The sequence below is a fragment of the Drosophila santomea genome, chromosome 2R, assembly GCF_016746245.2.
Source record: "Drosophila santomea strain STO CAGO 1482 chromosome 2R, Prin_Dsan_1.1, whole genome shotgun sequence".
Classification (NCBI taxonomy): domain Eukaryota; kingdom Metazoa; phylum Arthropoda; class Insecta; order Diptera; family Drosophilidae; genus Drosophila; species Drosophila santomea.
The window spans coordinates 11,945,964-11,973,117 of record NC_053017.2 but is presented as its reverse complement, the minus strand read 5'-3'; the positions used below and the strand labels follow the sequence as shown (position 1 = coordinate 11,973,117).

Genomic DNA, 27,154 nt, shown 5'->3' with positions numbered 1-27,154 from the left:
TTGAGGAGTTCATTTGTAACGCTTCGAGGGCCATATATAATGCCTTATCAGCCGGCTCCGATTGTTTGCCCAACTCGAACTCCACCTGGCCCATCTTATCAGGCAGCTCCAAAACCCCCTTTTTCTTCACATTTCACATTCTGATGTTTTTAAGTCCGCTACATTCCCGTATGCGATTAAGAGCCCCACTGGATGCGATGGGCTCCCCATTTGCTGTGACAAATATTGATTTACGCTTTAAGCTTTCAACATTTGCCGTGCTGCATCGCAGGGCTGTGGAGCATGTTAAATATTTGCTTAAATACGAATACAGCGGAGGCAAGCTTATTTTTCTGCGAGCAAATGAACTAGGCTGCGTCCGGAATTGGTGGGCGTGGCGTGGGGCGTTTGTTTTTTGCCTCACATTGCAAGACAAACATGGAAGCAATAAGGAGTGTTCTATGAAAATTTCGCTTCTTTCAACAGCCTTGGTCCACGGCAGGATAAATGATTTCCCCAACATTTTCTGCTGCGGCGGCTTCTTCCTCATATTTTTCTTCTCAGACGTAATTTAATGATGAATTTTCCTTTTACACAGGAAATAGAATTGCAGGAGTTAATTTTCCCTTTTTGAGCACGTGTGGATAGGAAATTTTGTTACGAATTCAACGACGTATGGCATTCCATTTTTGGACAACTATTTTTACTGCTGTCGAAAAATAACGGATTATTTTTTTATCAAAAAATCGATTTTTTTTTAAATTTTTTTTAATTTTTAATCGGCGTTTTCGCCATAACTTGGCCTCAATCAAAAAATTTGCGAAAAATTGACCCTCAATTTTAACTAAGAGTAGCTATTATTAACTATTATTCAATTCATTAATTATCACAAAATACCAATAATTTGTTAGTTATTTTTTAAATGCATGCTTAGCTTAAATTGATGCATATTTATTTTTTATCGTGTAAAGTTTAGGTCCAAACGTGGGCGTTTGTGGGCTTGCGATTGCGTGTCTTCACAAATTATAATCCATACAGCAGGAGAGAATAAACTGGTGGCCGAGGGGCAAATGGGAAAAGGGGCTGCAGGATCTGCTGTTCGTGAATGCTTATTTATACATTTCCCTATCTGCGATGAAAAGTGAACTATTATTCAGTGGGCCCTGACCAAGAAGCGCTCAACTGAGACGCCAGCGGCGTGTGCCAAGACCTCCGCTCCTCCACTCCACCCCCAAAGGAGCAAGGACCAAGGACCTACCACGGCCAACCCTTATCCTGGCACCTATTCCCGAGGATCCCACCCCTCCGCCTGCCATGTCCTGCGTAGGCGCCGCGAAGCGTGGCCAGACAGACGGCTGGCAGGCGTTAGGACACGCGTCCTTTTTCCCAACTACCATTCAGGCCAAGAAAGTTTTCCGCTTGTGGGCTTCCTGTCCGTCCCAAGGAAATTAAAGCCAGCCCAACAGCTGCAGATCCTCACGTCGGCCGGCCGAAGAAATCATTAGTAAGGAAATTCCGGACACCACCAACTTCAGTTCTATGAAGTCGATATTTAAATATTTATTACAGAAAATGCCCGAACTTTATTTGTATTATCAAGCAATAAGTGTGCTAAATACTAATTTAATAATTTTTAATGATGTAAACGACTTCGTTTTATTTGTAGAGCATTTCCAGTTCAGTATTCATACAGCATTCTTACATTTTCGCAAATCTTTTCTTTGGCTTATCTAATCCAGGATGTGAACGCGTATTAAATACTTTGGGATGCACCTTTTCCATTCAAAAGCTTATCAAGTCTACTTTTGTCACAGCAACACACACAATTTTTGATTCTATTGTGTGAGGATAAGTTTCGTGTTTATCTTTTGGGGCCCGCAGCTTTCGCATCGAATCCGATTGTAATATTATGTGTTTTTGCCGTTTTCGGGGATTTTCAAGAGCCTTGTCAAAGCCCTCAACTTCCGAGCCAGCATCTTTTATTTGCTCTCCACAAATGCAGAGAAAACTTTTTAACAATCGCAAGTGAATATTTTAAAATATTTCACAAATATATTACCTCATTAAGGCACCACAATATTACTCATTTGTAATCTACAATTATTTATTGATATTTTATTCAAAAAATGACCATTTCATAATTTTCTTGCTGTGTGGGGGGTACTTTTCACACATCCTCTGCCATCAATCAAAACTGCGTGAAATCAAGAATTTATGCCCCATTGGCAGCCGTGGCACGCTCCATCGCATTGAGCAGATAAAAGCGGCAGGCACCGGGAAATCGCATAAGAATGCTCCACAAAGGGGCGGTTAATGTATGCGCAGTGTGGGCGTGGCAGGGGCATAGGCATAGGCAACCGCAAGGCAACAAAACACACACATTTTATTAACCGACAAACACGGACACGGATGTCCCTGACCAGCGGCGGCAGGACGACGCAGCCCACACTTGGACCACTCGGACTTTGGGGAATCCTGCCCGGCGAGCGACCACAAGTCAGATGCACGTGTAGACCCATCTCTGGGATGTGGGTGGTGCTAGTGGCTCTTGGGGGAGGCGGGGCATAAAAATTGCATGGACCCGAGGTTGATTTGAATGTGGCCCCTGAGTGAGGAGCCCAGAGCTGTGCTAACTTTATTAAGTATTACCCCACCGCAGAGCATTTGCAGTGCATCCACCCATATCCCCAGCACACCTACTGTGGTTTCCATAGGCGCTGTTACACGTGTCAGGCGCAACGTAGGAGGTGTGAGATGCGTTTCAGTGTATCTAAGCAGCTTTAAAACATTGAAGTTGCCTTTTAGAGTTCTCTAAGAATGGAAATGTGCCATCGAACATATGCATATTCATATACACAGTCAAGTTCTTGTGCGTTAATCAATTGTAATTGTTCGGAAATGCATTGTTATCACACCATCCAATCGACATGATAAAAAACAAGTTTTTAATTTCATTTGCAGTGAAATAAGGGCTTGTGTGCCACTCGATTTCCCAACGCCCAAAGTCCAGGTGCGCAGTGAGTGGCAGCGAAAGTAACGGCCCTTTTGCCCAACTGCTGTGTGCCACCAATAGTTGCCACCACTATGAGCTGCACATATCGTATGAGCCAGCATTTCCACCCCTTCGAGGAGGCGAAATCAACGCACGGCAGATGTGCTATGTGCCAGAGTTCGGCGATCGAGGCACAGGACATGTTCCGTGGCGCAGGACATATGCGGGATATCCCGTGAGCGTGGCTCGCCCTTTTCGTAGATCCACCCTGGCCAGCACCGAAAATGTTTGTTTGATTACCAGCCAGCGTGGAAAGGAAACGAAACTTATCTAAATTCCGAGTTGGGTCAGTTGGAGTGGGTTCAGTGCTGGTATTGTTGCACTTTCTGTACAGTTTTATTGTTTGCTATGTGGTTGCTGCTGTTTGAATATATTTCCATATGCTGCGCGTTTCCTTGATGAAAATTTAAAGCTTTTTGTTTCATCGCAATGTTTGCCAAGTGCAAATGGCAAATAAAATGCGCAGCATATTTTACAGTGCACATTTTGCCATGTTTACCAGATGCTTAAATGCACTCGCCACTGCGGTTGCAGTTGCCTAACAATTGTCATTGAAATTGTTGGTGCTCTTAAATGGGTTCAATTTGTCTGCATACCTTCGCATGAGACAGTACAATTCAAGGAAAAACATTTCGCATTCAACACTACTTCCTTCTGTCAACTGATAGATTTATACAAGCTAATCTTTTTCCACTTTTTAAATTGTCAAATGGGATACACAACTGGAGTACTGCACTTAATTTATGTAAATCGTTTAGTTTCTAGTTACGTGTGGCTTGAGGAATTCCAGAAGAACCGAATCCTTCGAAATCAGGAAACGAAAGAGGCTTAGAAGAAGAAGGCCTGCTGACCTCCTTTGCTTTATCCCCTAAACGGAAATTGTTAAGCAACTCACTTGCCCTTAGCGCGTCCATTCACTTACTTACCCATTCATTCACTCACCGACTTACTCATGCCTTGATTCATTCAGTTATTCGTTGGTCATGCAAATCCCTGGCACACAAATTTACACCTTGGGTGCAGTTTGCAAAGCCCCGGGATAATCCGCATTAGTTGCAGGATGCAGACGGCCACAGACTCGGACTCGGACTCGGACCCGGATTCAGATACGGATACGGAATGAGTATCCGAACCAGGCGGCCAAAACCCACCCGATCCAAACCGATCCGATCCGACAGGACCATGTGGCTACAGGGCTTAGCTGCCCCAGCAACTTGTGTGGATGGGGCAAAGGCAAATTGAATCGTGTTTTGTCGAGCATTTCAATTCGGAATTTGTCAAATGTCGAATATGTGCAGACTGGCTTCGAATCCAAAAGTCCTAAAAACCCCAAACAGAAACAGAAACCAATAAAATATGTATGTTTTGTCCCCCGTCACCCCATCACCGCACTGCCCACTGCCCATTGCCCACTGTCCAATGCCCCATGCATATTGCAATTTTAATTTTTCAATTCATTTTATGTTGAATATCTGGCCGAGTCGATGTTTTTACGCCCCTGCAACTGGAGTCGCAGCCGCAGGGGTGCCACAAATAACAAATTGCTTGTCATTGGCATTGCCAATGGGACCCACTACCTCCCCCAATCTACCGGTAGTGTCCAAGTCGAAGACCCCATCCTTGAAAGCCTTTCAGACAGGGCTTTTACAATTTGAATCTCGATTGGAATTCATTGAGTTGCCGACATTAGTTAGCCAGCAGCCCCAAAGCAAGCACAGTGGATTGATGTTGATGGTGCAGTATTTTGCTTTTGAAAAATCAGCAATCTAGAAAATGCAAACAAATATCGAATGCTTTTAAAGGTTAAATATTATATGTGGTAACTATATTTTATTCAGCTTCAACTTCGAGCTGCTGTACAAGACCCAGGACCTTTCGTCTCTGCAGCTTATCATTGGGTGTCTTTGGCAGGCTGTCGATGAAATAGACACCTCCACGAATGTGGTAGGCTCCGCTCAAGTGGCGCTCTACGATGTTCCGGATGTGATCCGCCGTAAGGCGCTCCCCCTCCGGACTCTTGGTACGAACCACGGCGCAGGCAGTGAGATTGGTGGCCACTTCGTCGGGTATGCCGAAGACACAGGCTTCACTCACGCCGGGCAACCGCAGGATGAACTCCTCGATCTGCTCGGGATAGATCTGGAAGTTGTTGAACTTGAAGACATCGGTGTCACGGGTCTGGATGTACAGGTAGCCCTCGCTGTCCAGGTAACCGATATCACCAGTGCGGAACCACATTCCGTCGGAGCTGAGTGCTCTTCTCGTGGCCTCCGGGTTTCGGTAGTAACCCTCCCACTTGAACCGCAAGCGGGCGTAGATGATGCCCACTTCATTGATGCCGAGTGGCATCTTCAGTTTGTCCAGCACCCTCAACTCCACATTCCGCATGACCTTGCCCTCGCAACCCACCGGTCCACCCACATTCTTGCTCAGTCCACCCATCTCCGACAGTCCGTAGCCCACTACGAATCTCTGGTTACCAATTAACTCGTACATCCTGCGAGACACCGCCTTGCACACTTTGGATCCAGCTCCAATCAGTACCCGTATGGACTGGAGCTGGGCCCTCAGCTCCATCACATCACTGTCGTATTTCGAGAGCAGCGCAATCTGATGGGAGGCCAGGAACAGGAAGGTCACCTTGTGACTAGCCACCAGTTGGAGGAGGTACTCCACACTATATGGCCGATTGGTGATTATCCGACGACAGCCGTTGAGGAGGGAGGCCAGCAGAATGATGGTTCCCGATATCCAGTAGAGGGGACTGAACGACAGCAGCACGCTATCCCTGGTGTAGGTGTTCGGACTGTAATGAGAGGTATTAATAATGATTAAATAGATAACCTAATCGGAGCAGCATTCATTGGAGTGTGAAGATATAAAATATTCGAAATCAGCTATAATATTTTGCTTACTTTTTACAATTACAGAGTAAACTGCGATGGGATCGGGTGACGCCCTTTGGCATTCCCGTAGTTCCCGAGGAGCACACAATGAATGCCGTGTGATCGCCATGTAACTTTGGGCAAGGTACGTACCTAAAATAAGGAAACAGCAATTAGATTTAATTAATTAATTTCGAAATATAGAGAAACTTACGCAGCTGCTGTAATGCAATCATCATCATTTAGCAGCACGCTGATATCCAGCACTCCCTCCAATTTTCCATTAACCAGATAAATATTGGCGGGATTTTTCAACTTCCCATTGACCGACTTTATAATGTGGTAGTTCTCTACATCGCAGAAGATCACCTTCGGCTCGGTGATGTCATACATGTATTTGACAGTCTCTGAAAGAAAATAAAAGATCCCGATAATGCAAGTACCTTCTATCGTCCTAGACTTACCTTCAGTAAACTCCGGATGCAGTGGATTGATGGGAATGCCGCGGAGCAGAGCCGCAATTATAACACTGGTCAGATACGTGGAGTTATTGGCCGATATTCCGACGACATCGCCCCTCCGCAGACCCAATCTCTTGAAGGCCTGTGCGATGCGGGCACTGAGCTGAGCCAGCTGGGCACCGGTGAGCTCCTGACCCGTGGGATCGCAGGTCTGCATCACCTGATCGGCGTTGATCTGCAGCACGCGCATGATGACCTCGCCCAGGGTCATCTCCGGACCGTAGAAGTCCTTGCCACGCGGTCCGAACCAAGTTCGCGATGCGGCATCGTAGTGCACCTCACAGCTCATGGCTGGCGATCCAATAAGTGCTTTATTGCGCCTCATTTGGGTTTTATATGGCACCGGGAGTACGGAAAACAAAGTAGAGCTGCTAATTAGTCGGACACGACAAGACATCGATGCTTGTCGCCAGTGTCAACTAAAATAGATGCTGATTTACTCATTGACATCTCGGACCCGCTTCTGTATCCCGCTAATCAAAACTAATCAAAACTAATCAAAAGCAGTGCAGCAGTCCAGCAGACATGGAAACTTTTTAATTTCTTGGACTGTTCTTCGGATGATTCACTGTGTTTATATTTATGAAACACGATTAAAAGCAACTGATTATATTTGATTATATTTAGCATTAATCTTAAGTCACAGATGGGTGGTTGCCTCACTCAACTGCGACCAGATTTTCCTGCGCTGCACCTTACTGTTCTGCGTCTTTGGCAGACTGTCCACAAAGAAGACTCCGCCGCGGATGTGGAAGGCATCGCTGAGATGTTCCGCCACAACTCCCTTGACATCCGCCTCGGTTAGCTGGCCACCCAGCTCATTCTCCTCACGGACGACGGCGCAGGCTGTGATATTGGTGGACACCTCGTCTGGTATTCCGAAGACAGCCACTTCCTGGACTCCGGGCAGATGGAGAATAACGTCCTCGATCTGCTTGGGATAAATGGGGAAGTGATTGCACTTGAAGACATCCGTGTCACGGGACTGGTAGTGCAGGCATCCCTCGTCGTCAAAGTATCCATGATCGCCGGTCAGCAGCCACTTGCCATCGGGCGTGACGGTCACCTGGGTCTCCTGCGGATTGTGATAGTAGCCGCCCCAGCGAAGGTTGAGCCGCACCAGGATCTGGCCCGTCTGGTTGGGACCCAAGGATTGGCCGTGTGGGTCCACCAGACGCACCTGGACATTGCGCAGCAACTTGCCCTCGCTGCCCAGTGGACCACCGACATTCTTGGAAATTCCGCCGGTCTCGGTGAGGCCGTAGAGCACGGAAAATCTGTTCGCACCCAGTAGCTCGTACAATTGCCGCCAGATGGCCAGCGGAACCTTTGAGCCACTGCACACGAAGGACTTGACGGACTCCATCTTGGCGGCCAGCTCCTGTCTCTCCGGACTCTTGGCCAGCAGTGCCATGTGGTGGGGCACTGTGAGCACGAAGCTGACCTGGTGTCGCTCCACGAGATCAGCGAAGTACTCCACGCTGAAGGGACGATTGGTGATGATCCTGCGACATCCATTGACCAGCGAAGCGAGCAGGGTGAAGATGCAGCTGATCCAGTAGAGCGGACTGAAGCAGAACAGAACTGTATCCGAGGTGAAGAGCTGAGGGCTGTTCAATCTCCATTAGGGGTCATATTTATCATCTTTAAGAGCCATCGCCACATTCTACTCACATTTTGGCGCTGTTCAGCAAACTGCGATGCGAACGGGTTACGCCCTTTGGCAAACCGGTTACACCCGAGGAGGTGATGATGAAGGCCGTATCATCGCCACTCAAATGCGGGCAGGCAAAGCTGCAGGATCAGAACTAGCTTAAGGGGTTCATATTGTGAACTTCGGGTTTATGGTCTACCTACAGCGTTTTCTCATCGTATCCAGTGCAGCCATCTGCAAGCAGATCCCGAATGTTACGCACTCCGGGCAGAGTTCCAGTGAGCAGAATGATCTCCGTCTTGAACTTGATGCTGCTTTTGACCGCGCTCAAGGTCTGGTAGTTGTCCAGGTCGCAGAAGATCACCTTGGGCTTTGTGATCTCGAACATGTAGGCCGTGGTCTCTGCGTATGAAGTTGAACGTTGTGCAAGTTATATAAACATATATCTGGTTTTTACTACCGGCATCAAAGTCCGGATGCAGTGGATTGATGGGCGTTCCATTCAGCAGGGCTGCGATGACCACTTCCGTAAGATAGGTGGTGTTCTTGGCCGAAATGCCGACCACATCGCCGCGTTGCAGCTTCAAGCGCTGAAAGGCGTGGGCCAACCGACGACTCTGCTCCAGCAACTGACCACCAGTGAGCACCTCGCCCGTGGGATCATGGACCTGCATCACCTTGTCCGAGTACAGACGCAGAATGATCAGTGCCACTTCGCCCAGCGTCATATCCGGACCGTAGTACTCCTTGTCCTTTGGCCCAGACCATATCTTCTCGAAGCTGTCGTACTTGGTGGCCGCCATTTGGCACTCTCTGTGTTCTGTGTTCTGGATTCGGGATTGTGGATTTTTCGATTCCTTTCAGCCGTTCGATTGGACAAAACACAACTTCCGTACACAGCAACTGAGTTTCGGCGAGAGTGGCCTGGCCTATATATACAGTCGGGCACTGGGGAGGTGCTAGAACTAGATGTTCGATCTGCTAATTAGTTCAACACGTTCTCCATACCCTCATACCCACATACACACATGCCTTCTACCCACTTCTATGGGCAGCGCTTTTAATGAACTTTGCCGACGACTGGCGCTGCCAAATTATCAGGTAAGTTTGGGCGCAACTCTTGGTCCAGATTTGCTCCCAAAAGGATGTCTTGGTCAGCCATTCCTGCTTTCGAACAAATGGATTTGCAAGTGGATATGAGTAGATACGGCTAAGAGTAAATAATATCCTGAATCATTTGAACATTCTGTTTATTTCAGGTAATGGACAGGATCCTCAGTCTTCTGGATTCATTCGATTTTGGTTTAGTTTCCAACCACTGTGCCAGCTGGGACCCAGTCCACGGCAATTGCATAGTTTCCACGATTAAACACGGCTTGAGCTCCGTTCACTTTGGCCCCTCTCTGCTCCCTGACTGCTCCAGCTCCATTTCCGATATCCTTGCCGCTGCTCTGCGGTTGTCTCCACGTGCCACGATTCCTGCTCCTTCTTGTTGCATCGGTCCGTCTGGCCAGGTGGATATATACATACATACATACATACGTATACGCATCGCAGCCGTACTCGTATAACTGCCATGTGCAACCGCAGAGAGATGGAGTCGCATCCTTGATGGGCACACGCTTCATTTGCGTGCTTAGTTAGGAAATCAAGCGTATGCCTGCAGGACAAATGGGCGATGGTGGGCGGCACTTAACATGCAAGGTGCATCCACCTGGATGGGAGGTGGATGGTGGCTTAAACTTCGATTCGTGGCCGGGACTAAAAGTTTCCCGAGCATCGGCGAACGGAAGTTCCGGGGCGTTGCAGATAGTTGGCCGTGGCTGAGTGAAAAACTCGGATTTCTTCTGCCGCAGCTGAAGCTGGATTCATTGATTTCACTTAAATTCTTGTGATTCAAGAATAAACTAAATTAATTACACGGCCGGCAGAAATGTGCAACAAACCAGCGCTGGCTGAAGAGGTGCAAAAGTGGTGGCGCAGTCTGATCAGCGGCCAATAAAAGTTTCGTGAAACTTTTTTATGGCCTTTTCATGACCTAAACTCGTCTTGGGAGCAAAACAGGGCTATTCTGGGCGCCAGCAACTTGGTCCACATTTAACTAACTTCAAATCTCGGCAATTAACTGAAAGTCACCAGCCGGGGGAACTAGAGACTTGGCAAATGTAATCAGGCCCAACATTATAATTAACCGCAAAATGCAGTTACGAGTTTTTTTTCTTCTGAAGAGAGACTCCATTGCGCTGGGCCGTCTATTAAAACTTTTACGACAAGTAGGCGAAAAAAAATTACTTAATTAAAATGATTGACTAAACAGAAAAGTTTGTGCGAAATCATTTTTTTTGCCTTCTTTTTTTGCGCCGCCAACATCATCCGCAACTAGCTGGGCATACTTTTCCGGAACAATAGTTTCTTCCGGTTGTGGTGTGCTCTATATATACGTACATACAGCTCGCCATCCCACTCGCACAGTAGCCCTTGCTCTTTTGCGCTTATTTATTGTTTGCCGTTTGCCCGGAGGCTGTGAGATTTTTTCCGTAGGAAATGTTTGGAGTGGAGGTCTGCCCGCAAAAACCTTAGAGAAGCGACAGCAGCTTGTTGTTCATCTAACAAATTAACGAACGCCTCGAGTGTTGTTGCGTGCTCTCTTCTCTGCCCCCCTCTCTTTCGCCCGACATCGCCCCGTCTCTTTCTATTCCCTTTTGAGTGGGGCAGAAAACTTTGAAGTGTTAATGAATTGAGCGGGATGGCCAGATGGGTGGGTTGGAAAAAAAAAGGGGGGGCTCTTTTGGCCAGTGTAATGACCGTTGGCCGCTTTTGTGGTCGATTTTCTGGTAATTGAAATTATGATTTAATTTAATTTACCGCAAAAGTGTTGACAGTCAGATAAGAATCAGGAGTAAAAGTTGAGGAAAGGAACAAAATGAACAGAGCTGGAAAGGAAAGGAAGTAAACTTGATATCCTTGAGGGTAAGAACATCATTAAAATCCTTTGGTCAGCGCATCAATTGAAATTTATATATTTTTAAAAATTTAACAAAATCCAAACTTGTGCAGAACATCAAAGAATGTGTTTGTAATTAAGTGTTTAAGATGTTTATAACAGATTCAAATATCATTTAAGTGTTTAAGACGTCGCATCTTTAAACTCACGACACGAACGTCATTAGGCATGTAATTAAATGAATTATCTCACAATCCCTTTTTGTTTCGATGTATGCAAATTATATTGACGGTGGTAATCGGCAGTACAGCTGATTCGAGGACAGCCTGAATAATTCATATGGAATTATGCAACGTGGCGTTTAATAATTCACAAGTGAGAGATGTGTTTTAGGCGTCATTACAAATCGTTACAGCACTAATAATCCGTCCAAATGACTCATTAACAATTAATTAGAGCGCCTTATAGATGCTCTCAAGTGTTTTTGTCTGCACACATGCACACTCACACTTGTCCAAAGACAAACACACACACACCCATATGCATAATGAATGTCCTGGAAAACGGAGGTCCTATTTTACTGCACTTTCCAAGTCGCCTGCTTGTGTGTGTTTGTGCTGGCCACAAAACCAATTACACACTCGATTCGAAAGCGCTTTCGCTGTGGGCCCAAATCGGTGCCAGTAGCAAGGGGCGGGCGGCGGAAGGCGTGGCAGGGCCAACACTTAACCCTAAGGAAACTACGCATCTGCTTAATGGAGTCAACTGGGTGAACAGGACCCCCCATCCAAAGTGCATGTGTGAGACGGTGAGATGGTGGGCAAGGACTCGGTCCCCTAAGGCACATAAGAGCATTTAATTTAAGCGTTGTTCTAATGTCTTTTATGGCAATAGAAGAAACTACCGAGCAGCTGCTATTATGTTATGTCCTTTAGACTCTGCTTTAAACCCGCTAATTCCTAATTGATACCTCCAATCCCTAAAGAAAATGTTCTTAGATGCTAAACTTGTTCTAAGTTTTGCCTTCTCTCCCGCCATTTATTGTTTTATTGCACTTCAAAGACGATTGTCTCTCAGGGTTTGTTAAACGATTGAAGTTCCATATAGTTAATCATTTATTTTAGTGACCTCATATGTGTTGAGTTACCTGCTATTTGGCAGGATATGCTTATCGCAATTGAGAGCCACCTGCAATTATAGTTTATCGCAGTCTTTTATTGTTCCCCATTTTAATTTCACCTTCCAGAGCACTCGGAAACTAACACCAGTTTACTACTGATTTCTCACTCGCTTTAACGCCTCAGCCAACCCATTATGCGATTTGCACCTGCTCTTCGCTGCCTCAGCAACGGGAAATGAGTTGCCAAAAATTTTAATTAGAAAATTCGCACATATGCACCTAATGTGCCCGTTAACGCCGGCCGCCAACGGAAGTTGGGAAATCACCACTTCCGATTAGACCGAGTCCTGCCCAGAACCAGAACCAGAGCACACGTGCGATTGTTGCCCGGCAACCGTGCCACCTTGCCACCTTGCCACCTTGCCACCTGGGCCATCGACAAAAGCCATTCACAATTGTCGCCGCTTTTTGAATTGCAGCGCGGAGGCGCCTCTTTATGCGGACAGCAGTGTCCAGAAATCTAGAAGCAGGCGCACATACCATTACCATTGTATGAATTAAGCAGCAGTTTATGTTAAGAAAATATTTTGTAACGTTTTTCCTAACTGACCCACCAGTTAAAAAGCACATCGGCATATTTCAATTTCTAAATAAGAAATAACCAAATAACTTCTGGTATGTTCACCTCTATTGTTCGGGATGCGTAGGTGTGTGTGAGCACGTGTCCTTTGCAGCCACTTAAAATGTTCATTTTGGCGGATTTTCTTTGTTTTTTGCAACTTGGGCCGCTTGTGTGCCACTGCCAATTGATGGCTCATAATTGCTCATTAGCCACACAAAAGGACGGCGAACAATTGCATTTTAATTACAGCGCACTTGAATTGAAGCCAAATGGCTAATAAGCGAAGTTCCATAACATTTGAATAGCTCAAGATTCCTGTCAATTATTCGAAGGTATTTTTTGGTTTTATTTAATTTGCATCCTTAGTTGAGTTTAACTCGAAATGGTTTTCTGTTTGTGAATTTCTTTGACTCGATCCGGACCAATTGAGCTGACAACGAAAACACTTTGCCGGCTATTTAAGCCGACAGACAAACAGACAGACAAACAGACAGACAGACAAACAAAGCAAAACTTTAATTTACTTGCAGTTGGTTTTTCCTCAAACTATCCGCATTTCCCTTGGCCTTTTCATTCCATTCTCTGTGCAGCACATAAAATATAATAAAAGCAAATACAGCAAAAGCAGGAAGGCTCCCTTACACGCATACATAAACACAGAGAACAAAAAATTAATTTTCCGCAAACTAAAACCTTAGAAAATTTATGCTTCGCCTGCATAAACAAAAGCACATAACGAAGAGCAGAGAGTAGAGCAAAAAAACAAAATACAAGGCAACAATTCAATTCATTGGCTTTGGCACAAGATGCAGACATGGACGTGGTCAAAACGCACTGCTGACCAGAGGACAAACTTTTTGCACGTAGTCGAACACGCGGGGTGAGGGGGAGAGAACAAGGAAGAGTCCTGCTGGCCAGGAGCAATTCCTGCGTCCTGCGAAGACGACGCTGCAGCTAACCGCAGGCATTCAATTCGACTAGAAAATACAACTTGCTCCTACTGCTGATGCTGATGCTGCTGCGTTTTTATTAGCCCAGACACAATGCAAAAAGCCTCTGACTGCCAGGACCTGCGTATAAATAATGAATACAGAGCAACACAGAGCAACTGAGAGCAACTCGGTGCAACGGCAACAACTCGGCTGGCAACATCCTTACGCAGCATTAACAGCCAAAGAAAAATACTGCGAAAGTAATTCTGCCAGATGAAAAAAGGAGCGTTGGAAACAGGACAAAAACAGAGCCTTGTCTTGGGGTCGAATCTGTTTGTATCCTGACTAAGCAACTTGTATGTATTTTCCAGATATACATAGTTTAAAATTATATACATATGTACATAAATGTACTTGAATGTCTCCCAAGACAGCAAATTCCCTAAAACTTGTTTAAAAAACGGATTAAAATTGCTGATTGTCTAAAATTAGCATTATTTAATTCAATGGCATACAGTTTTGCCAAATTAATATTTACACATTATAAATATTTAGCTTATGTCACAACTTCCCTTTCAGCATTCCCCTAATTTAGAGTTTCCAGGGTAGGGCGATGAAAAAAACGCATTTAAAGTTGCCGAAGCAATTGGAGCAGAGCTCAAAAGTTTTTACTACTGCGCCTGTCAGTGGGTTAAGTGCACACCGCAAAGCAGCCAGGTCCTGCCACGTCCTGCCACATCCTGCCACATCCTCCCACATGCACCACCAATGCACATAGTCATGCAGCGAATTCGATCCATTGGAACCATCATTAATCAGGCAGTGCAACTACGGAAATTCTTATCCAGAACTCAAAAGACATGGCTGGCCATCCATTCTCTTCATTAGGGCAACCCTTTCTTAGCATTGCAAATTATGCAGTGTTTTCCCAGGAAATTCAAGGCAAATGTTGATCTTAAGTTAAAATTCCAATTTGCAAATCAGTGAAAAAGTCGGCACTTTTATAAAGAAAAGAAAACTTTGTTGTCCCCTTCCTATTTGGTCTAACAAATTTGCCCTTTCGCCGGTTACCCGATATGCCATAGACGGTTTCCCCAGTAACTCCTAGCTCACATCTGAATAGCCGTGCTGCTGACTGTTGTCCTTGAAATAAGAAACACACCGCCTCCTTGAAATACGTGTTTTTTAAAGCATTTGATGCCGTGCCAGGCCAGCGAGGTTGGATTGTGGAGTTTGCCGTCGGAAAGCGAGTGGGTGAATGTGTCACAGTCGCGTGGCCTAGGGTGTCCTTGTCGCTATTACGTCCTTGCGTGTGTCGCATGTGTGCCATGTCCTTGCGCCCGCCAACGAGTTATGGCTTACTCCCACCTGACACACCACCCACCAACCAGCAACCACCAACCACCATCCACCTGCAGATCCTTTCATATCCTTCGCATCGTCTGAGTGCGAGCGTGTGGGTGTGGGTGGTGCAATTTATTTTGCGCTCTACTGCTCGACGACGACTGCGTTCTACTCCTGATGTAATTAGCGAAGTTTACCGTTGTGTATTTTTATAATACTATTTCCCCGGTTCAATCCCCGCCCTGGGCTAACAAATTGAGCGCTCGAAGGAGGATTTACTTTCATTAGCGTTTGATTAACGCTTCCCATTCCGCTCGCAGCTACAACTCAGCTCCACTCCTTCCCCAAGGATATATGAATATGCAGGAGTGGTGCTGGCTAAGCTTCTGCTTTACTTTACCTAGATGGGTATAAGCATTTCAGGTGAAAGGTGTAACTCTTTAAAAATGATTACAAAATTCAAATGAATTCTAAAGCTTAGTTGCATGTTATTAAAATACTTTCATTGCGATAATAAGCAATATAAGCAATATAAAAGATCACAAACATTGTGTTTGGCAATTAAAATAAAAATAAACACATTACATTTATTTAAGCATGCACAAATGCACATAGCAATAAAGTGGACGGATATTACAGAAGGATATTACCTAGGAAATCCACTGCCAAACACTATCTGTCTTTCTGGTTTCTGGCTGCCTTTCTGGCCCTGGTAGTGAGTGGAAAATTGTATGTCAATTGAATGGCCAGAAATCACTGTTTAAATTTGCATGCATTTGCAAGGGCAATCGGGCGAAAGGCCAAAGGACGCAGGACGCAGGATACGCGACACTGGAGAAGAGACAGCCGGTCAGCGGTACAACAAGGATCGGCAAACGGTCGACTTTGGGAACCGGTAACTGCAGTGGCAGCAATGGCAACGGTTAACGCGCAGTTGCCGCATGCATAAAACATAAGGATAACGACACACAGACACAGACACGGACACACACACACACAGAATCACAATCACGGACAAAGACAGAGACAAGTTGCAGATACGGTGCAGGACCTGCCAGAGGCATTGTATAATTAAAATTGCATTCAGATGCAAATGCAAATGCGAGTGTAAGCTACAAAAGCGTAAGGCGAGCGTTCGCTCACAGATTAGACAACTTCCTCGTCCTGGCCGCTCCATTCATGCCACTGCATCCAGGATCCCCTGACTCACGGCCAAGTCCAGTGCACTGGGTTTTCGGCAATCCTATTAGCCGTGCGTGTAGGCCTCGTTCAATGGGCCATGAGAAACACATTAGGGCCCGGGGATTTACACGTACTTTGTCCGGTTAAGGACAGAACTTAGAACCTGGCTGATTGTGTTCGGCTGTTCGGCGGGAAAACAGCGCACATCCTGTGCACCCTGGCTACCTGATGAACTTCCGCCTCCTTACTTACAATCTAATGTTTGCCTCCTTAAAGCCAGGGCATGCCTTCAGATATATTTCAATATGCGGCATAACTTCAAGCGGGCATATCCAAAATGCTTTCCACCGAGATTCCATGCAAATCCCTGGGTGAGCGGCACATGGCAGGCATTTGAATGAATATCCATTGATGCTGGGCATATTTTCCCAGTCCATAGCATTTTCGCACCTTGGATTAGGTCAACGCCGGAGGGGTGGGAAAAAACGCGGCACGTTACCTCTTCTACACCGACTTTCCAGCCTTTTCACCTTTTCAACTCTGCGCCCCCGGGGACGGATTAATGCACACGTGTCCCGGGCAACAGGTAACAATTGTTGCACTGCCCGCAGGTCGTGTGCCGCTTAACTTGGCCAGGCACGCGCTCCTCCGCCAGGTGACTACTTCCACTTGGTCGCATGCGGGCCAGGATGGGGGGATGGACACACGTGGCCCTAATTGAAATGCAATGCGAGTGCTGGAGAGGCACTCTGAATACGGGTCAAAGATACACCTTCGACTTTAGGGGGCTCAAGTCGAGAAGCAACGCCAAATAAACACTTGTTTTAGAAGTAGTACTTTATAATATGTGCCACAGAGATCATCACTAGTTCTCTAGAAAGAACGATATATCAAGGGAGCACCCATTACCTTTCCACATGAAAAGGGTTAAAGTGGCTTGTTTATACGATTTTTTCTGAGCGGTTCTATGAAGTAGCTGGAGTGTGCCGCTCCAGTGCCGCGAACATAGCTCAAATAATAATGCGATTACATTTGACAAATCCAATTTCAATGACACTCGCTAGCACAACATTAATGAACTGCAAATATTTGTCCTGTCCCCTCGTCCTCGTCCTGGTCCTCGTCCTTGCCCTTTGCTAAACCTCCATTCGCTGTGTGGCACGTGGCTTGCGTTTCAATATTTGCATGTAAATTTAAGCTCGCCCAATCGAGTGCAACAAATCGCAGCTCAAGAGCATATCATACTTTGCATATTAATGCCACCAGCAGCAAAGGATTCCAGCGACTGGCGATGTCGTCCTGGGCAGAAAAGCACTCCACGGTGGATGCGGATCCACCGCAGTGGATCGGAATGTCACAGCCACTGCACCATGGGAGAAGTTTCCAATCAGCTGGCGATTAATGAAGTGGTTACAAACTAGAAGGTCAATTGTTGATGGCTTTTGTGCACCATGCCACCCAGGGGGTAGTATTATAATCGGGCTAAGGATTCATCTAAATTTGGATTAGGATCCCCGAATTGAAGACTACTGCATGAAATTGTATCACAATGAGTCACTTGAGCCAATATTTTAGCAATAGTCTTAGAAAATACTTGCCAAATTGATCACTATTCCCACTGTGAACCGCCAAGGGCAATCGTAAAGCGAATGGCAAAACCATCAGCTCCAGAGCAAATGCTGCAAATGAAAGTAGGAAAATTATTTGTTTTCCTCATTGAAAATCGCACAGAGTCCGCTCGCGGAAAAAATGCTGCACTAGAAAAAATGAGAGAATTGCTGAATAAAATGTAAATGAAATTTTGTTCGGATTGGAAATGGGAAATGGAAATGTTGGACTGGGAGTGTGAGAGGAAAGGGAAGAGGCCAAGATTGCGAATTGATTGGCGCAGATTGCAAAAGCGAAATTTACATGATTTTTTAGCTTGCACATTTTTAATCGCACCGTGCTGGCAAACTGCTGGCAAACTGCTCAAAACGGAGCACAAGTAATAAAGTTTTAAGCATAAACTATTTGTTTAATCTGACAAATCTGTAATCATATCCTTAAGGATAAAGTATAACCACTTGCAGGCACTCTGGAGCATTTTGTAGACTTCACTTCACTGCTGAACCTCCGCTGTTCCAACGGCTGGCACTCAAATTGAGTGTCTCTTTGGACCCCTTTAATGTTTTGACACATTATTTTCGCTTTGGCACTTCCCGAATGCTCCACGGCCAGAGAGGATCCGAGGATCCAACGGCTGGCAAGGTTGAAAGGCGCATTTAGGACCCATTACCATTAGAGGACACTTTGGTTTGTTCGAAATCGACCATAAGCCGGACTGGGATGGAAAGGGACGGAAGGGGGCTGGCTTGGCATCCTTTGGCCAGGACATTTGCATGATTTTTGCAAGAGTAATAAACGTGGCTAGCGAAAAGATGGAAAAAAGCGAGAGGCAGGACCCCGACAATACTTAATGTCAGTCACGTAGCACAGGGAAAGGGACAGGGACAGGGACAGGGACACTTTGCGTCCATTGACATGACCAGTTTACCGTTCCCGTTCCTTGCCACACCACGCTGCATACCTCTCACTGCAGGATCTCCAGGATGCGGGATGGCAGTTGTCTGGGAGTCATCGACAAACTGCTGGAGTCGTGTCCTGGCATAACTGCCCTCTGCAGGATGGCTCAGTTAGTTGGCTTGGCTGGATTTGGTACCTTTTCACTTGTCATTGATTTGCAGTCAGTTATGCACAGCAAAAAAACTAGATTCACCTTGCTTTAAGGCGATAAGGTTTTCAATTATACGAGTATATATCAAAGCAAGTGTATTATGTGGCAATCATGTTTGCACAGTTTCAAATTGATCGACTAATGGAAATTAGTTTCGAAACTGCTTTTCAAAAACTTTAAAGCTTACGAAGAGATTAAAGTTTAAATGTGACTTTAATTTTTACAAAACTGTGCTTAAAGTTTAGTAATGTGACATTTGTTATCCACTCCTTTGCGACCTTATAGACAAATGCAACACCGACGTGGCATAAACACGGTTGCCACTTAGCTCAGCTCTTCGGTCGCCCATGTCGCAGGAGTATTTCGATAAGCTCGGCTTGAGAATAGCCATAGCTCCAATGATTCGATACACTTTTAATAGTTTTTGCTGCTGCAGCTCACAAAGGAGCAGCTTACAGCGGAGGTGGAGGTTGAAAAGTTGTCCGAAACTTTGCAGCTTCCATCGCAAACTTTTGCGCTCCGATAAACAACAACAAAGGGTGCGGGGGAGCGGTAAAGGAAGTGCTCGATTCGAATCCCGGAGCTCGAGTCAAAGGCAATGTGTTGACAGCTTGGTGCGACACACACACAGCTACACACACCCATACACTCAGAGAGAGTCCAAAGGATCTGGGGGATCTCGGAAGGACCCTGAACTTTGGACAGCTCGAATGCATTGTATACAAATGCAGTTTCCATTTTCTCAAATGCAGGCCAAGTTTTGCTTTTCAATTTCGAGAGTCGAGACCAGAAAAAACACACACACATATGGTATGGTATGGTATGGTATGGTATGGAAAGTACAAAGTTTCGAGCAGCACAAAAGCACAAAAGCAGAAAAGTATGTCTCGACAAAGTTATGTCCCCACTCTCTTTGGGGTATTATTAGAAATTGAATTAGATTTCATTTGGCAGCAGGCAGAACAATCCCCGATCCACTTAAGGTGCAAAAAATTGCTTGGGTGGGACCTTCAATAAGTTGCAGTCATCTTCATTTCATCGCAACGCAAAAAAAAATGCACGGCAATCACATTGAAAGTTTGCAATCAAAAAACTTTGCTTTCTGGCCAAATTTGCGTGCCGAAAAAATAACCGTAGCCCTAAATAGACTGCAAAGTTGCTTTTGAGCCACCAGTTACCCCTTCCCTTTCGCTAATCCTTTTAATTTTGAACTTCAACTTTCGCCGGCGAGCTAGAGAAAATAAGTGGGAAAATAACCGAGTAGCTGCGGAACCAAACATGCGACGCACTCGGCGAAAGTTTTTTAATAACAAGTCCTGCGAAAGGACGAAGGCAGATCCATCGCAGTTATCAGCAAAAGGGCAAAAGGAGCTCAAATTTCTCCACTGCACTGCACTCCACGTACACTGCATACATTTTCCGCTTTGCTGCGATGCCTTGACTTTTGTTGCCCCTAAAAAAGACCGAAACCCAAAACGAAAACTTTCGGCATCCAAAGTGCCCGAGGCGTCCGAGGAATCCTTCTCAACTCATCCGCCAAAGTCCAGCCAGCGAAATGCAAATACAAGTTATAATAATTTCTTTTCAATTTCCAACCAAAGCAAGCACTTAAGGGGATTTTAGTTACAGCGCTGCAATGCAACTGGCCAAAATCTGCAGGACACACAAGGATACCATGGATGTGGGTCGGTTTGATGGATGGGGGGCGTATTTGTCATTTGGCCTCATCACTTCTGTGATTGCGCTGAAATTTACATAATTCCAAGTAAACAAGCAATTTCATTGAGAGGTGCTGCGATGGAATTGGAGGGCGGATTTCGGGATTAATAACTCGTTGCTGCTGAAATTGGATACCATGCGCCCGACTGAAGGACATTTTCGTTGGAAGCGAAATGAGACAAAACGCTAATCAAACACCGAGGACGAAAGTTCAAGAGGTGCACTTCAAGAAAGTTTTGAATAGCTTAATGAAAATTTTCATAGAGAACCTCGCTTGATTAGGCAGTTTTTCCAAGCGATATCCCAGTAGCCAAGAAATTATTGTCAAATTGAAACATTCACTATTTATCTTTCGATTGTTTCGGGCTAAAAGTGCGAAGCACCAGAATTCCAAGATATCGCATTGATTTGCTAATTCCATTGCAGCGAGCAAGGTAAGTAATGCAAGTAACTACTCTCGACCGGGAAAGTTTTGTTTCGCCAGCGATAAAAGTTGCTCCAATATGCGTACTGCTGCCCAGGCAAGTGAAAATAAGTGAGGCGATAAATTGGTTATTATGTTCCTACTTATGTCAACTCGCCTGGCTGCCGCTATATTTGTGTATTGCCGTGTCAAAAGTTATCGCCAAAACGAACCGAACACAGCCCCACTTTCCCACTTTCCCACTTTTCCACCTTCCCCCCACAAAAACGCCAATCACAAAGTACGTAAACGAAAGCTGCCTCATGGGGCAATAATATCCGTTCGCTTTTTGTGTGCCTGCCATGGTCTCAATTTAATTACTGGGCAGCAGTTAATATTGACAGTAGCCACAGTTCGCCGTAAAAGGGTTTCAGCTGAGCATAAACCCATAAGCCTGTCATGCCCAGGACTCTTTAAAAGGTGTGTGTGTGTGTGTCGTGTTCGCAAACAAACTTACCTATGACCACAACAAACGATGCTTTCACTAGGAAAGAACTATATAAAGGACATAGGCAAATATTGGGGGAAACACTATTTAAATTTGAAAGCTTAAAATATTTGTTCAGTTTAAAGTACTGAAATAGAAACTAGCCTGTTTGTATTTAGCGTTTTTTGGCGGAACTGAAGGGAATATATGAATATATATATAAGAATATATATGGTTGGGGCACAACCTGTCAGGCATTCGGAAACGGTCGAAACTCGAAAATCCTTCCTGCCAACGCTGCTGCTGGCAATAGATGATTATTTTATGGGGGCCAAAGCCAAGACCAAAATCCCAATGCAATTTCACTTCTTCGGCTTGCTCTCCTTGGAGACTTGGCAACTTTTAATAGCCTCACTAATACATTTAAGACTCTGCATAAGCTCACACACACACACAAGCACAGGCACAGGCACAGGCACATGAAGCGACGAATTCGAGTCCTGTATACAAATAATTACATGGCAAAATATTTACATTTTGGTTTTGGCTTATGCACCAAATAGGCCAACGCAGACGCTGGGGGGTTTCGGTGGGGTTTTGTGCTTGTGCAGCAACTTTTTGGCCACTTCATATTTCATAAAAACATGCATTATGACTATTTTATGAAGCACGCGCCGAGAAGTTTGGCAGTCAGGACGCAGGATGCAGGACCCGGGATGCCCGCACCCAGAAGTCCTGTCTCTGCTAGGTATTTATTCGAGTTGCCCAGCCTGTGCTTGTGTGTGTGTGTGCTGAGTGTCCTGGCACAAAGCCCCATAAACCGACATCGTTGTGTGTCCCCTGTCCTTGTCGTGGGCCTATCTGCTTTATGGCTCACCGCTTCCAGGGCATCCAGCGTGGTGGCCCAAACAAAAGGATGCCACATTCATGGCCTGTGGGGGTCACAATTTCATGAGCCCTGAAACTGAAATGGCTCACTTTGGGGCAACAAAACTTGGGCATAGCCGAGCCTGCGTCCGCACACGGTCGTAAATGTGCCAGTTAGAAGTGTAACTGACCTATCCTTGCAAATTAATAATCCGAGCCAATTCGAGTGGCTGGCCATTCGACCATCGGGCATTCGAGCATTCGAGCATTCGAGCACTGCACCTGACTCGCCCAATTCTCGAAGTTTTGATTGGATTATGCTCGTGCCCAGCATGGATTTCTCAAAGTGACGGGCTCTGGGCAGAGTCCAGCCCGTTGAGTAATTAATAAACAGGTGGGTCAAGCAATGAGGCATCTAATTGGGAGGCCAAACAAAGCATTGAATCGAAGCCTTTGCCAGTTTGCCAGGTGATTTCCAAGTTCTCCCAGCTTCAAGTGCCGGCGATCATGTGGTCATAGTTACACCTCTAGTCTATTCATTAAACACACGTATCTAACACAACTGCCTTTAATATATATAGAAGAATATTTTATAGAAGATGAATAAATGCCTTTGAATATAGACCGCAGATTTATCCCATAGTTATCCACTTTTACTTGCTGACCGACATTTTCAATTAACTTGCCACAACTGCATAATGTTGCTACCGATAATTGACTTCGTTTGGCTGAAGTTCATCAGAGGATTTGCCGTGGTAATGCAAATGGCCGAGGATTCGAGGCTCATCATGATGCTGGTCAGCTGCACAATGGCCGTGGCCTTTATCCTCAATGTTAATTCGGGAAGAGCTATCTTTCGGGATGTGGTCAATACAGTGGCCAACAGGAGGATTAAATCCAGGCTGGACCGACAGCCATCGCCAATTGATATACCAAGGAACACAGTGATCAGAAGGCAACTAAGGCTGCCCTTGAAGTGGACGCACTACGAGGATCTTCCGATGGCGACTGTGCTGGAAAACAACGGACGCACTGTGATCATGCGGATATACACGACGATCAACTTTATGCCTCAGCTCAGTGGAGCCGAGTTGCTGGGCAGATACCACTTTGTGGAGGCGATCTTCAAGTGGGGCAGCCTGAAATCCGAGCACTCAATTGGCCAGCAGCAATTTTGCCTGGAGATGCAGGCCCTTCATCGATGCAACCAGCTAAGGGGCAACTTGGAATACCTCACCTTGTCCTATCTATTTGCGCTCAGTTCCGTGAAGAACGAGCCACTCAAGCAGATCTGCGACCAGCTCAGGTGGATCCTGCGGCCAGGATCATCGATTGAGCTGCCACCCTTTCATTTGGAATCGCTACTTCAGCCATTCGGAGCTGGTCACTACTCCTACCACGGCACCTACGACAATGGCGACGTCGTGCTGCCCACCACCTGGCTGATCAACCCGACCATCTCCACGGTCAGCTCGCGTCAGTTGGCCCAGTTTGAGGGGATGTACGGCAAGGATGGCAGCAGGAACTGCAGCAATGGTCGGCAGGAACAGCCCTTGGGCAGTCGTAATGTGTACCTTAATCTCTAATGTATCCTTAATAAATAAAGCACCACCATCACTACTACAACTTTTAAGTACTTGGAACTTTGTCAACAGTTAGGTAAAGGATTAATCTCAAATTCGTTACGCAGACTGAAGTTAAAAGTGAACTTTTTCTTGCAGTTACATATAAAAGCTCTGATTTTTCATGCATTACCTTTGCAAGTTGAAACTTTAATGCCGTGCGACGTGCATGGAAATGCGGTGAGCTCAAGAGTCCTTCCTCCTCGAGGAGCAGTTAAGCAATTCGGTTCGTGATTCGCACCCCATGAGCAGTCAGCCAGTCCATCTGCCTTTGAGCTTGAGTCCAAATGCTGGCCAGCTAGTTGGCCTGTTGACCGACTGTCTGCAGGTGCAGCCAGGCAAATAGTCAAAGCGGAGCAAAGAGGAGCAAAGAGGAGCGGAGGGAAGAATCCTGGCCAGGCACGAGCCAAACTGGGGAATTTGTTCATTTCGTTTCGGGGCTGGGCAAAAAGAATCGGAGTATGCCTTGCAGCTGCAATTGCTAAAACAGTTGCGAAAATTGTCGAAATTAATTTTCAATAAACGCCCGCTGGCCAAAAAAGAGGGAATCAAATGCTGATTGGCTAAAAGTTGCGCTGAAAATCACTTTGAATGGTTTTGGCGAGGCAACCTGAAACTGAACGATTTGGCCCAAAAGCGAATCGCAAAATTCCGGATTTGGGTATGGGATGAAATGCGATGCGATGGGTTGGGTTGGGTTGGGATGGGAATCTGGAGGAGAAGAGTACTCGCTTATTGACTTGGCCAACATCGCCCACATCCACCGCAAAAAGTAGCCCCACTGAAATGGAAGGGCAGCATAGTTGGCTACTTCAAAAGCGGCGCAAATTGTTCCTTGCTTAGCCAGGAATGCCTTCGCACGAATATCAAAAGGATTAGCTTGGGCTACAGAGGTCCTGGAGGCAAGAATATAAATATATATGTATGTATGTATGGATGTATATATTACCTTGTCGCCGGCAGACATTTTCAACTGGAAACTCCCATTACGATTTATTTCAGGCGTAAAACCAGCTAAGGAAATACTTGCGGCGAAAGTTTAAAATAATTGTTGATGTAACGAACCATATAGAGGCGGCGTTGCTGGTGGGCGTGGCACAACGCAGAAAGCAAAACAATAGGCCAGCAAAAGGAGCGGTTTCAGTGGCTGCAACAGGACAACCAAATAGTTTTCGCTCGGCAAATTGTTTCAAGTTGCGCCAGGCATCGTTCACTTATCCATATACATATATACATATATATTTGTATATTTGTTTAAATAAGTATGAACTGTTGTTCTCGAGTGGCTGGCGCTGCAGTTCAAATCGCAAATCCAGCCACCCATTTAGCCCAGTTGTGCCCATCTTGGCCGCTTAGCCGTCAGCAGTTTGCAAGTCGAGCAATTAAAACAAGTTGCAAACAATTTCCATTTAGATACAAATAACAAGTTACTACCAGTTGCACATGACTGCTCGAAAGCGATGAGTGTAAATTTGTGACAAGAGTAGATTCGATGTCAATCACACTCTACTGATATTCCAGAAAAAATCCAGAGAAGCTTGCAGTTTGTTTGTTTTATTAATGATAATGATAATTACCAGTAATTGGCACGTGACAAACACTCACTAGACTTGTTTACGAATCTCTCTCTTAATCGAGGACTTCAAACACTCTACAAATACCTGTTTTTACACGTGCTTTTTCCAGCGAATTGTATACCACCAGGCTTTTAATTATTGGGTTTTTAAAATTATTCTTTATTAACTAGTATTAACTTTAAAAGGCTCTTGACTTACGAATTCAGTTGTTTTTTCCACTTTTGATTAGCTGCAACATTATATTGCACGTGCTTAAATAATATGACCCCACATTTGATCATAAAAGTTGATTTTATAATCAGATAACTTGATCTTTGAATATTATAACTTATTTGATGGCGAAATTTGTACTGATATGAATCAGCATGACTTTTGTACCTGGCTCATCAGAATTTTCTACTTTTATATTTATAAGGTGTGTTAATGCTCTTATGCATCACTCCCACATCAGCAGTAATATTAATATTGTAGTAAATAAGCAAAGTTTGTTTAGGTAGTTTAATGTTTTTATTCAAAAGTCCAAATGGGTAGGCAAATGTGTGGGGTCAACATTGTTCTCCAATCCTAACCAGTGCGGATGTACTGGGTGTTGTCGGTCTGGATGAGCACGGTTCCAGCTGTGATAGATTGCATTAATTAATTATTAATAATTATTTATTATTCTAATCTATAACTTAACACTTACGTTGGGGAACGGGCTCAGCGTTGGCGAGGGCAGCGAACATGGCCAAGAGAAGGGCGGCGGCTTGGAAGAACTTCATGTTGATTCCTGAGGTTTGCTGGTTGTTGGTTAACTTGGTAATGCAAGTGAGCTACTGATGCCCCATCAAAGTTCCACAGCTCTTTTATAGCACTGCAATTAGCCTGAGATCTGGGCTATTCCGAGCTGGGGGATTGCACAGGTTAAAAGATCGGCTTTATCTCTTCGCTCGTCAATCAGAGGTTCGATTGTTTGTTTTTCATGTGTATGCAATGCGATTCAGGTGAAGCGAGAACCTGTCGGGGTTTTCTACGCAATTCAATTAATGCCGGCTACTGACACTCGACGATTAGAATAACTGGAACTGGAAGTGCGAACAGCGCAGTATGCAATCCAGTTTGCTTTGTTTGCCATACCCTTTATGAGGAGTTTCTCCTGGAAAAGTTCGTTAATGGTTTTTACTCGGAAACTGTCGTTTTTATATCATTAAGAATGAGAGAGTCAAATTGTATTAGCTGTAATTTTGCCCCAGAATTGTAGGTTTTTCATTCATAGCATCCATTTGCCATCGATTTTACTTAGTGGCACAAATTTTATTTGTGCTTATTACTTTAATTTTATTGCATTCGCACATCAAGCAGTACAATAATAATCAATTTCATGTTCAAAAATAATAACTCAAATGTATCAAGTTTTATAGATCTACATATTATATATTCTTATTATACCTATTACTTATTAATTTTTAAATAAAATATTATCATTTTTGCTAGGGTGCTAAACACAGATGCTCTGTGATTTGCAATTGATTCGCACCTACATCAATTC

General features: G+C 45.1%; 4 protein-coding genes across 7 annotated transcripts; 1 reads left to right on the top strand and 3 right to left on the bottom strand.

Moving 5' to 3' along the window:
- Positions 1-4,830: 4,830 nt before the first annotated feature.
- Positions 4,831-6,731, bottom strand: LOC120446012 (luciferin 4-monooxygenase). Its single transcript, XM_039626765.1, has 4 exons — positions 6,381-6,731; positions 6,131-6,323; positions 5,947-6,069; positions 4,831-5,837 (listed from the first exon to the last, which is right to left on the bottom strand). The coding sequence occupies exons 1-4, from the start codon at positions 6,724-6,726 to the stop codon at positions 4,862-4,864; spliced, it is 1,638 nt and encodes a 545-aa protein (XP_039482699.1). The 5' UTR covers positions 6,727-6,731; the 3' UTR covers positions 4,831-4,861.
- A 307-nt stretch (positions 6,732-7,038) lies between these two features.
- LOC120446011 (luciferin 4-monooxygenase) lies at positions 7,039-8,988 on the bottom strand. Of its 2 annotated transcripts, none has more exons than XM_039626763.1 (4): positions 8,552-8,988; positions 8,295-8,493; positions 8,112-8,231; positions 7,039-8,056 (listed from the first exon to the last, which is right to left on the bottom strand). In XM_039626763.1, the coding sequence occupies exons 1-4, from the start codon at positions 8,892-8,894 to the stop codon at positions 7,078-7,080; spliced, it is 1,641 nt and encodes a 546-aa protein (XP_039482697.1). In that variant the 5' UTR covers positions 8,895-8,988; the 3' UTR covers positions 7,039-7,077. The 2 variants fall into 2 exon arrangements, with proteins under 2 accessions (XP_039482697.1, XP_039482698.1); XM_039626764.1 differs by having other exon boundaries at positions 7,039-8,047.
- A 12,002-nt stretch (positions 8,989-20,990) lies between these two features.
- LOC120445243 (carbonic anhydrase 1) lies at positions 20,991-24,053 on the top strand. 3 transcript variants are annotated; one of them, XM_039625515.1, is made up of 2 exons: positions 20,991-21,104; positions 23,071-24,053. In XM_039625515.1, the coding sequence occupies exon 2, from the start codon at positions 23,126-23,128 to the stop codon at positions 24,011-24,013; it is 888 nt and encodes a 295-aa protein (XP_039481449.1). In that variant the 5' UTR covers positions 20,991-21,104; positions 23,071-23,125; the 3' UTR covers positions 24,014-24,053. The 3 variants fall into 3 exon arrangements, with proteins under 3 accessions (XP_039481449.1, XP_039481450.1, XP_039481452.1); XM_039625516.1 differs by having other exon boundaries at positions 20,994-21,104; positions 23,051-24,053; XM_039625518.1 differs by having other exon boundaries at positions 21,010-21,104; positions 23,058-24,053.
- A 2,061-nt stretch (positions 24,054-26,114) lies between these two features.
- Positions 26,115-26,460, bottom strand: LOC120445245 (daisho1). The gene is made up of 2 exons (XM_039625520.2): positions 26,312-26,460; positions 26,115-26,243 (listed from the first exon to the last, which is right to left on the bottom strand). The coding sequence occupies exons 1-2, from the start codon at positions 26,385-26,387 to the stop codon at positions 26,191-26,193; spliced, it is 129 nt and encodes a 42-aa protein (XP_039481454.1). The 5' UTR covers positions 26,388-26,460; the 3' UTR covers positions 26,115-26,190.
- Positions 26,461-27,154: the final 694 nt, after the last annotated feature.